Genomic DNA, 12,178 nt, shown 5'->3' with positions numbered 1-12,178 from the left:
GAGAAACTTAATAGGAAAACTCACAGGCCCCAGACAAAAATCTGAATTTCTGGAATGCTGAGATAAGGGTTGTTATTCATGTCTTGTGAAAAACAGCCATGCTTATTTGGCAGCTTCACAGTGCCAAATCAGTGCACATTTCAGTATACTGTCAAGAATTCCTCTTCTCCTGTTTTTCAAACACTGACTTTTTCAAGCAGTGACTTTTTCAAAACGATTTCTATCTTATAGTTATTAAAACAAGAGAGAAAACTAGCCAAACATGAACATTTATATCACTTTGAGCGTAGCCCATAGACTGCCACAGAACTTCCTGAATTGCCCCAGTGAGGCAGCCATTCCATTCATCCTTTTTTGATCGTGCCTTTGGGATGTTTACATCTCATGCTCCATCTCAAATAATAAATAAGTAAAGTCAAAGTCAACTTTAATACAAAGTTTTAGAAATCAGAGTACATTTTGTAGCTCACAAACATCTATGGATAACTTTGAAAACGGTCTTAAAGACGTGTAATTCCTCTTGGTTTCCCACTTTTTTATGAGTAAAAATATTTGAAAAAAAAAAATAAAAATCAGAACCACTTTTCTTAAGAACACATATGCTGCTAAAACTGACTGTCCATTCAGAGTCCTTAGAAACAATAATGGCATATTAACAGCCAGTAGTACTGACAGCAGATAAAGGTGGGTTGTATAAACCAAGAGTATCTCTAAGGGCAATTGAAATTAATGTAATTATACTGCTGAGAGCAGCATCAGTAAACAAATGGCATGAACAACTATGAGCAAATGCAGAGGAATTCTTAAGTAAAATCCTGTTTGGTTGGTTGGGGTTTTTTTTGATACCGATAGGTGGCATCCAGACAAGTAGGGAAATGTGTTCATTTCCAGACACTGTAAAATAAAAGTAGTAGACTTTTCCTTCCTGCAGTGACTACCTTTGCCATATTTATAGAGAACTTCTTAGCAAGGTAATGACTGATTACCGATGAAGCTCAAATATATGTATCGTTGACAGCAAGGACGCAGGGAATACAAGCTTATCACGGGTAGGCTTTTACTAATGTCACCGAAGTGTTGCCTAAACTTAAGGTGGGATGCGTCTGAACCTAAGTGCCTAAGAGGTTAGACATGGGGGAAGGGAAAGATATCACAGCTGGATCTCAGCCAGTCTCTGGTGCATGACCTCTTTAGCAGATGTGGCCCTTATCTTTTCTGCGTATGATTTCTATCTGTAAACAAGGTCTTAACCCAGACTGGAGTTTGGATTGTTATGAGAATTAGATTGGTATGAAAGTAAATAGTCCATGAATTGTGAGATTTTCAGCAGAAGTCTTGTGAGCACATAGGTCTTGCAAAAGCCCCAAGAGAACTGTTTATCATGGAAAGGTGGTACAAAATTGTTACTTCACAATGAAAAACAATTCAGGATAGTATAAAATAATGATAGTAAATAATTGCAGTGATTTGCTCTCTGATTTTAAAAAATAAAGGTATATAATGTCACATAGATGCTCGGCTGTGCATACTGTGTTCTTCCATATGTATTTTGTGAGCCCATTTTGTATAACATTATCAGGTTGCTCCCAAAATAGAAACCGCACACACACACACAAAAGTCACAGGAAAAGCAGAGTTTTCCCCTTCCTCCATATTTAAATATTCTAGATGAGATTAGTGAGTCTTTAATGTGAACATTGTTTTAAGGGAAGGCATCTTCTTAGACTAAGCATGCTCACTTTGTACTTTCAAGGAGTGCAATGCTGGGTGAAAACAAAACATTCAGAAATTAGTCTTTTAATTTCTCTGCTTTGCTACAATTCAGGCTGCACAAGGAATGGAGTGAGGGGAGGTGGCCACCACATTGTTATGGCCATGTGGCAAGGCCAGTGTATGAGCGCAGAGGCACTTGAGAGCTGCAGTGGTACCAGAAGACAGTTTCTCTTTCAAAAGATTTCTACTGTGGAGTAGAGGAGAAAGAGGAGAGGCAAACCAACATTGCCATAGGCAATGGGGGCATTTGTTGGCAGATATTATGTGGGAAGGTCTGTATCCAGTAGGCAAGTTTTAGTTCATATATTTGTCAAGAGAAAACAGATTTCTGACTTATGACTGAGGGTTTCTGAAGTTGAGAATGGACACTCCTTGGTATGTACTTGTCCAGCATTTTTCATGGTGTGATGATTATTTGATTTTAGAATCATATAGAATCATTTGATTTAGAATCAATTTGCTGAAGGGTTTAACTTGTTGGATGCATCTGTAAGCATCTCATTTAAAACACAGGGCAAATTGCTGCTTGTCTGGGCAACAGAAGAGCATAGCTTTAAACTCCACTGAAGTGGAGAGATTTGGCCAGAGGTTGGTCAATGCATCACTTTGATATTTAAAATATAAAACTTACCCAGAGGAATATTCTGTGGCTTGCTGTTTTCTGCATGTGGGTGTTTCTGTCTGACTTTTGGTGTAGTGGTTGTTTTATTGGGCCGGTCAGAACTAACATAAAAAAGAGAATAAAAACTACACTACACCTGTGTTAGGTTTCAAGGAAACCCTGTTGCCTCCCAGCAGTAAGGGTACATCTCGTTGTTCAGCTCATTTGCTCATCTGCTCTGTACATCATAAGACTAGTACATTTCTATTTTTAATTATTTACTGCAGTGGCAAATTATGAGCATTGGCATTTGAGCTGTTAAGTTTATGACTTGTGTGGCTGATGATGGTTTTTGCAGCTGAGCACCAGTTGGCAGATACGGTTTTCTACAATGCTGAGCTCTTAAGTGAGGATTTGTTGATGTGACAGGACATATGTTAGGAGATGTCATCATCTGTTAAGAGTTTATGAGGTACATTCTTATTCCCTGTGAACAGTGTGTATTCTTTGTTCCATTGCATTCCAGTTATTCTTGCTGATTTAAGGCTGATTAAGCTGGAGTTTTGTCTACCTCTGAGCATTTTATATTTCATTCATTTCTCCCAGGTCGATCCAGAGGGCAAGGATGCCCAGATAAATGCTGTGATTCAAGGTGCAACTAGATAAAAAAGAATGAAAGTCCCTTGTAACCTTTGAAGGGGGAGAATGTGATTTCCAAGTGCAAAAATCAAAACCAATCCATACCTGATGATCACAGTTGGAAATTTTGATAGCAGTGCTGATGACAGAAAGCTGTTGGGGAGGTGACATTAACCTCGTACACTTGTCTGGAAAAGGCTTAGTAGCTTTTTATTGCTAACTCTCCACTTGTCCATTCATTAAACAGAAAAACTTTGTCACCATTATCACCCGTAATGACATTCCCAAATTCACTCATAAAAATGCTTTTGTCTGCCTGTATTAATAGTGTATCTCTCATGACCTCCAGTTGTCCTCTCAATCCAGTCCCTCATTGTCTGAGAGCACTGAGTCCATTTTCCTACCACTTTCTAGAGAGAGTGGAACAGAAACTCCGTGTGGAATAGAAGTGGTGTCCTTCATCCGCCACTAGATATAGTTATCGACAAGAGATGTATTCTCTTCCTCCATTGTTCCCATGAACATGGGAACTCTTGTTCCCATGAGAGAGTGAGAGATGAAGGTAAATCTGAGATTCCTATAATGTAGCGAAGTGTCTTTAAGCTAAAAATATTGGTACGTAAGCACTTCCACTTTTTCCAGAGGTCAGATTTGTTGTCTGTTCAGGACAGCCGCACATTGAAAATCTATTCTTACAATATTATTCATATATTTTGTTTGTTTTCTTGCTTATTTTTAAGGTTTCATGCATACAAATTCCTGTCACAATGAATTTACCTGGCAGTCTATCTATTTGTTTTCTGAGGTTTTATAAAAAACAGTTTGGTGTGTTTGCATTTTTTCTTGCAAGAAATTAAATTATTTTGAACATCTTGTGCTGAAACCTGACCTTCCAAGACAATATTAAATAGATTTCTTCCACTAATGGACATTGAACTTTTGGGGCTTTATTCCAAGTCACTTTCCTGTTGGATGAAACATTTAAATATTGGTCCTCCTAGGGTATTTTTATCTAGTCTTCCAGGAGGCATTCCAGTGGATGGACCAGTCTAGTACAGAAGTCTACAGACAGACAGTCTGGCTCCAGTTTAGTGCCTTCATACTAAAGTAACTAAAGTAATTTGTATTTTGGTATACAGAAGTGCTGTAGCTGGTTGTGATTCTTTTGCACACTGATCATATCTGGCTAAAATCATGTCTCTGAGGGCCAAAGAGTTGTTCTTTATTCTGCAAATTACCTGAGGAACACTTCCAGGTTTATTTTTTTATTATTGTTTTCTCTTTTGTGTATTCTTGTGCAGAGTAGCACAAAATACATTTTGGCAGAAGTTCAGTCTGCCTCTTAGTTTCTCAGTTTACTGTGCTCAAATCTGTATCATCAGCTGCACATGTTTCTTGCTTTCTTTTCAACACTCAGTTCTTTGTGCCACTTGAGTTAGTCTGCAACTTCTGCTTCAACTTGAAAGACAGTAAAACGCTGATTGGGGTGTTCCTCCATGCTGTGCAAACATTATAAAACCACAAGACCCTGACAAATCTGCTTTCTCTGTCTATTTTTGTATGTGAAGGAATGAACTTAACATGGCAAAAGCTGGAACGTGATGTTTAATTCTTGTTAAACAGTTGCAGTGAAAGTTTTGGCCAATTTATTAAAGGAAGAATTGTTCATGTTTTGAAAATTCAATTCCAGTAACTCTTCTTAGCAGAAGTTGCTGTGGGAGATTGCAGACTGATTCCACACTAAGCTGAAATGAATTATCTTTGTTCTATTTTATTTTACATATAGTACCTAGCAATATTCTACACATGCCTTTTTCAAACCAGGAGCATAGGAAATCTCATTTATAACAGTAATAAAGTCAGGCATAGTTGGTTACAAAAATGCTACTAATAAGAAAATCATAAAAGCTTTGTCACATTTATGTCTTTCAACTATGCTAGGCAAGGCAGGAAATTGTGATACATAGTTGGTAGTTTCTGTAAAAATACATTGGATTATAATGGAATATGTTATAGCAAATTTCCGCATTTAGGTCTGCTTCTACCCAGGAAGGGGACAAAAGAGGCTGAGAATCAAAAGTCTGAGATTCCAGTGCTGGAAACGCTCCAGTGAATAACTTAACTCACATAAATAATAATGAGTTACCACCTGTGCTCAAAGTTATGCACATGCCTTAGTGTTCATAGGATTGAGGTGAAGAAGCATATTACAAATACTCTTTATTATATTGTGTCTAGAAAGAAAATAATATAATCTACTGTGCACAGAAAAAAAACACAAAGGAGAGAGAAACGCATGTTTGTATGTGATGGCACTTTGATAAAAGCGTGATGGCTTAATGAACAATCTCTTGAGTCCAGAGTATTTTGATGATTTGTGTTCTAGGTATTTTACATGATTTTTGCAAATCCATTAACATGATCATCCCCTTGGAAAACTGACCTTTGCACTTGCTGCTGCTTTCAGCCATGTGACTTTCAGATCCCATGAACATGACTGCAGAAGACATAGGGGATGAAGTTATGTTATTAGGCACTGCATTTGGTTTTTACTTCTGAAAGATAGTCAAGACCAGTTCAAGGGTCAACATAAAAATATTTCCTTTCATTGCCAGACAATTGGGTCTAACTTTGGATCGTTACCACTTCTTGTACACTATTCTCCCTTCAGGTCTGACTTTTTCATGAGCAAGGGTCAAAATATGTCTGTGTTTCAGATTTTACCATTAGTATTTAAGTGCTTGAGGGTAGAAACCATCTTTTATTCTGTCGTTGCGAAGCCCTGGAGTAGGGAGCGTCTGATCCTGGAAGCCTTTGATCCTAATACTAAAAAATGAGCATTTGAGGTTTTGTGTGATTTTGTTGCCAGATGTTGGTAAACTTTCAGACTTTTAATTTCAAGGTATTTAAGAAGGGATTTCTGAAAACTTGCTATAGTCAATCAGCATTTGAATGATGAAATACAGATTTTTTTTTTCTCATTTTGATGAGAAGACGATCACATCTAGTAGTACCTAAGGGGGACCTACAAGAAATCTGGCGAGGGACTTTTTGCAAGGGCCTGTAGTTATAGGACAAGGGGTAATGGCTTTAAACTGAAAGAGGAGAGATTTAGATTAGCTATTAGGAAGATGTTCTTTACTGTGAGGATGATGAGACACTAAAACAGGTTTCCCAGAGAAGTTGTGGCTGCTCCATCCCTGGCAGTGTTCAAGGCCAGGTTGGACAGGGCTTTGAGCAGCCTGCTCTAGTGGAAGGTGCCCCTGCCCATGGCAGGGGTGTTGGAAATAGATGATCTTTCAGGTCACTTCCAACCCAAACCACTCTGTGATTTTAGGATTCTATTTTAAAAGTCCATTGCAGTATGTTAAGCATAAAAAAGTTAGCCGAACCCCACAAGCTCAGGCAGATGATTAAGGCAATGATAAAACTAGTTACCAGGTGTAGCTAAGCATCAGGAGCTGTCTGTGTGCCACCTTATTCTAGAACAAATGTGAGGTAATGCAAATTGGCTTAACGTCTTTCCTAGCAAGCCTTGCAAGTTTAAATTAATTATCTCACATTTACTGTACACTAAATGTTCTCAGATAAACTGTTATTGCAGATCCATAGATTTGTGCTATCTTGCCAAGGTGATCTGATAGTGTGGAAGCTGACCTGTGAACAAATGCAAGTTTAAAGGAATTTCATCCAGGGACAGGAATCCTATATTCTGCCAGAAATGAAAGGATGATCTGTAGCAAACAAACAAACTTACGTATCCTTTCCCATTCCTGTGGTCCACCGAAAGAATTGTGCCATAGATTGCAAGCACACTGAAGAATACTAAGAAAAACACAGGCACTTTGTTAAATTAATACCTGCAATAAAATCATAAAGGAGAGCCCTGAAATTCATCAGTGGGTGCCTGCATGAAAGAAGGGTCAGTGTTGAGACAGAGAAGGACTAAGTGCAGGGTTTGAAGATACATACTGCAGTGACAGAAAGTGTGGGAATGAAGTGATGTAAGCCTAAACATAGGCAACGCAGTGATGATTTCATATCACAGTTTAGGATAATTGCTCATAATCAGTTGGTGGATGACTACCTTTCCTAGTCCAATTTAGCATAACCTTGGTGAGGACTTCTGCATGCCCAAAAGTTGGGAAGAAAAGCCAAATGATAAAAGGAATTGTGCAGCAGACTGGATGTCACATGAAGTAAGCTCGTTTCTACCTCTGCTGCTGACTCTGTGGATTGGGTCAGAAAAATTAGTTACTGCTCTGTGACTCAGCTTTTGTCTGCCCACAGATTGACAGGCAAGATATTTACATATTTATACAAAAAGCTCAGGGATGAAAATTTTGGTGTACTGTTATAATAATAAATACTGGTTTTCTTACATATGTCTTTTGTAAGAAGTTCATTCCCTGTTTACAGCCTTCTTTATGCAGGTTTACGTATGGCCACCAGGTTTTCCCCTGTCAGTTTAGCCCAGTTACAAATGCCTTGACTCTCAAAACACTTGATGTTTCAACATCCCCAGCTCCCTAAATATTCTCACATAGGTTCAGCGGTCTTTTCTTGTAGCATTATATTAATATAGCTTAGTACTGAAAGGATTTTTGGGGAAATTTCTTGTGGTGTTAATTTTTCAAAACACTTTGTATACCGCAGTTTTTAAAGTAATTCTAATGTAACTTAAAGGTATTTAAGTAGTTAACCATGCTTTCTGTTTTTTAAGGATCCGCCAATGGCAGTAACTCTTGGACTGCGAATGGAAGAAATGATTTTTAATCTTGCTGACACACATTTATTTTTTAATGATTTAGAGGTAAGAATCAAAGGAACATGAACACTGTTACTCCTGAGTTTTTAACATACTGGTTTTGCTGTGCATTACTGTTTGTTGTATGCGACATTTTCTGCCTATCTAGATTTTGGGATTGTCATACTTTAATCAGAGAGAGGTTAGCTAGGTGGCAATGACTTCCTATTGCACCAGAGTCCTTCCATTAAACTGGGTGAGAGAGGGAATCTGCAAACTACGTTTTCCTCTCTTTGTCCTATGGCAGTCTTTTCCATTTCCATGGATTTAGAGCTGTCTACTATCATTTCCAGGAGAGAGACATATGTGCCTCACATTCCTTCTCTTGAAGTTCTCTGCGTTTGCCTTCAGTGGGTGTCCTTATCTGATCACAAGAGAGTGTGTTCTTCTCTCCACATACCTGAGGAGCCTTTTGGCCACAGGCTCTCCTCCCTTCCTCTCCCCTGCTTCTTGGTCAAAAGTAGAATATTCTGCATTTACCTGAAAGACCGCAACCTCAGAGAGTCTGGGATTTTCAGGCCATCCCCTGATCTAAATCAGTTGTTTTCTTACTGGATCCCAGAGTTCCTTGTGTGGACAAATATTTTGCCACTCATGGCAATTGGAAGACTTTGAGGTTTGGTTTAAAATGCCAGAGAAAGGTTTCTGGTGAGTGGATAGAAAAAATAAAGGTAAGTGAGATTTTTCCATTCACTGGGAATGTGTGCATTTCTTTTGTTCCTTCATCAACTCAAGGCAGTAAGAAAAGCAGAATTACCAAGCTGCAGTTGTCTTTGTCATCCTTCGCACACCTCATTTATTCTTAGCTTTTTTTAAGTTAAGAAACTGGGATCTACTTCACCCTATACCTGAGCTGCATTTCCTCCTTCCAGCAGCAAAAATGTAAGAAAGTAAAGCTCTGGACATGCCTTCACCAGTCAGTGTTTTATTGCAGCCCTAGTGAGTCATCACTTGACAATGCAAGTGCATTCAGTTAATGTTCTCTTTCTGGTGCCCTGTACCAGAGATAGAGTCCAAATCAATTTTTCAGAGCATTGCTTAAATTTCTTTTTAGCAGACCTTTGCCCTTGTGTGTTCAGATTTCATGTGGCACCCAATGAAGTTTAAGCCATTCGGTAGCATATGCCCAGAGTTCTTCAATTTTGTGCTGAGTTCAAGTGGAAGAGTTTGGCAAAATGGAGCTTTGCCCTCTTTCCATACCTCTTTATTCTTGCTAATGGCTGTTGAAGCTTCATTCCTTTCTCTCAGTATTTATTTTCTTTGTAGATCTCAGGTTTAGCTGTCATAGGTGGATCATCACATTTTGTATATTCTTCATAGGGTGGTTTTAATATCCTGTCCAAAAAATCATACTCCAGCTCATTCCAGAGCTTGAACAGTATCCAAACAGTTTTCAGTTTCAAATAAATCAAAAAATACTACTTCAGGACTCTCTTGGAGAATCTCATAACTCAATCAATTTGATTTGATTAAAACCAATTTCTATATGCAATTAAGTATTTTCTAGCTCAGAATTCATCTTTGTTTCTTAACCAACTCTCTTATAAGATTACTATAATTCCGAACTTCTTGTTCTGAAATGAGCTGTATGCACACATTCTGGCATATGCAAGAAGACCAACAATTTTCTGTCGTCTTAGAAAATAAGATATAATTGTGTGGCATCCTGTGCCAAAGTACACAGAGGCATCTTTTAATATGCAGATTCATAAATCTGTCAATTTAAATATGTTTGCAGAGCACATGGACATTACTGAATATTACAGTGCATCTGCATGATGACGATGTAGTGAATTCTGAGAATTCCCCAATTCCAGCTTGGATTGGGTGTCTCTCATCTCTCTCGCTCTCTCCATCTCTCTCTCTGCCTTCCTCTATTCATCCTCCCCCAGGAGGATGAATAAAACAGTAAACCTTGTGGCTCTGGACATGACAACTGTAAGGTACTGATGAAGCTGTATTCCTGTAATACGGCCTCCAGTCACTACATCCTCTAAGCTCTCTTTTCCCTCTGTCTTTCTTGGTTGGAAACACCACATACCAGGGTCTAGTAATAATAACCAAGTTACTGAAGTTATCACATATAAAAATAAAGTTTTCCTTCCTCTATGCAAATCTTTCTCACTACAGTGACTGCTGATGCAGAAATTCCAATCTGCTGAGACATTCCCCGCTGACCCAGTAACCCATGTTCTAATCAGCCAAGCTGCACTTTTATTTCAGGCTAGGCTGTTCTCCAGCTATTTCATTCTCAGTGTATAAATTTTAGTTAGCTTGAGAAGTATTGCTTGGGAGGGCAGTTGGTGTTCTGCCACGAAAATAGGAGTCTGGTGCTCTAGAAAGTTCATGTGCCTAAACAATGCTTAGAGATGGGACTCAGTTCTGTTATAATATGCATTCTGTTCTCAAACAGGTAAGGGATGAAATGAACCTTTTCTCTCTATCTGAGAATTAATTTTAAGACAGCTTTCAGAAATGTTGGCAGGGAATACTGTGCACACGAAAAGAACCAATTCCTACAAATTGCAAGGAGGAATTTGGACATGAATCTTCCAATTCCGTTATACCCCTCCACTTTCAAGGACAATGATGAAAAGAGTATTTACTTCAAACAAACTGAATCCCATGTCTATTTTTATGATAATCTTACCCTATTTTAAATAAGATTTTATTGTCCTTTGTTTTTTTCTCATTAGAAATATAAATGAGAAATAAAAAATAGGATTTAGGTAAGTCTGACTTACCTCTCTAGACAGGTCAAACTAGTTTTAACAGAGACTGAAGGACATGCTTAAAAAGAAGTGTATAGCTTGAGAGAGCATAGTGCTGAATATACCCTCAGTAATAACATTTTTGTGTTTAGTGTGGTGAGTCAGTGTTTTTACTGGATAATGAAATTACTGTCCTTTCCAGGAGGATAATTTTTATGGATGATTTGTTGATTCTGTACTCTCAAATTTTCAGGCTCTAAAAATTGCTGCAAAGAATTGCCTGCACTCAGACATGATTTAAATTAGTACTGCTTCGAGCAAAAGCCAGTTATTGTACCTAGATTCCTTTCCTGAACTCTCAGTGATAGGAAATATATTTTATCTTTCTTAGTTTTGGCCTTGCACTGACAGTGAGCCTCTGTGACCTGAGTGTACTGTAGCTGATGTGAAAAGTATTTTACCTTAACATTTAAAGTGTCAGAGGGCTTGCTTGCTTTCCTTCATCCACGCAACTCTTTGTTTGGCATCTTTTACAAGCAAACTCAGATGTAGTGTTGTGCCACCAATTTCCTGTTTCTTTGGGGAAAAGTAGAGAACTCTCTCAAATCTGCTCAAACCATTTGCTTTTTCTTTTTTTCCTGAAAGTTAACTGATTTTGTAAAATGTAAACATTTTAGTTGAAGTACACAAGTAAGCAAGAAAACAAAGTAAAGCAAAGCAAGGAGTGGTGGGCACATGAGTTTGTTGTTGATTGGCAAATGTGTATTGCAAGTATATGTTGACGTGAGCCATAGATCCAAGAGGAGAAGAGGAAGGGGGAAAAGGAGAAAGCTGGAGAGTGCTGTCGGGTTTGATCCTCTTATAAGCTTAAGCTTCTTGCAGGGACAAGTAAGGGGAAAGTAATCAGAAAACTGCATGTTCCCCTCATCTCCTGTTCGTAGAGTCAATGAACAAACTGTGAGATAAATAAAAGTAAACAGCTAAGCCTTTGCCACCCACTCATATTTAACTTAATAGTGAAATTATCAGCAGAACAGTCATCTGGAATTTTCAAGGCTGGAACAGTGTAGCTGAAAGGCTTAACAGAACTCAAACAGGAGCAGACGCTCCTTATTCACCAGGGCTTCTCTGTGCCCTCCGTTTAATTAGAACACCTTCAAATCCACAGGACTAATTTTTAAACTTTTCAAGTTACCTATCTTATGCTTTGACCAGTTCCAGGGAAATCTGTGAAGGTGATCTGGAAGCCAGATACTGCACAGATACTGCAAAATGTAGAGTTAAAATTTGTCACAGTGGGGTTTTTGTCTGATTCTTGAGTTCCTGCCCTACACTGGGTGGAGTATAGTTGCATCTTTTTTTCCTTGAAGTGTAAATAATAAAAAAGGATAAATAAATTAATCTTTTATTTCAGCTGCCACTTGCCCTTTTCTTTCTCTTTTCATCTGCTATATACATCCAAAAGCAGCTTTTTTAAAATATTCTACAGCTCAAAATAATCTCCTCAGAGAACCCCAACAAATTTTATTTCTCAGTGGGGAGAAATATGCTTCATTTCTGTTCCTTGAACACAAATCTTTCATGCCTGTCCTAACAGATTAAGCCAGATGAGCAGAGTTTGGCCACTCATTCTTTTAGTCTTGGCAG

At 38.3% G+C, this 12,178-nt stretch overlaps 1 protein-coding gene across 8 annotated transcripts in view; it reads left to right on the top strand.

Annotated features, from left to right (window-relative positions):
• Positions 1-12,178, top strand: part of EYA4 (EYA transcriptional coactivator and phosphatase 4) — a 151,957-nt gene that overhangs the window by 128,549 nt on the left and 11,230 nt on the right. For all 8 annotated transcript variants that reach the window (XM_030490652.1, XM_030490649.1, XM_030490651.1 and 5 more), the window contains one exon: positions 7,737-7,826. In XM_030490652.1, the coding sequence (XP_030346512.1) occupies positions 7,737-7,826 (90 nt within the window). The remainder of the gene's footprint in view (positions 1-7,736; positions 7,827-12,178) is intronic.

Source organism: Strigops habroptila, chromosome 6 (genome assembly GCF_004027225.2).
Source record: "Strigops habroptila isolate Jane chromosome 6, bStrHab1.2.pri, whole genome shotgun sequence".
NCBI lineage: Eukaryota > Metazoa > Chordata > Aves > Psittaciformes > Psittacidae > Strigops > Strigops habroptila.
This window is presented reverse-complemented; position numbering and strand designations above follow the sequence as displayed.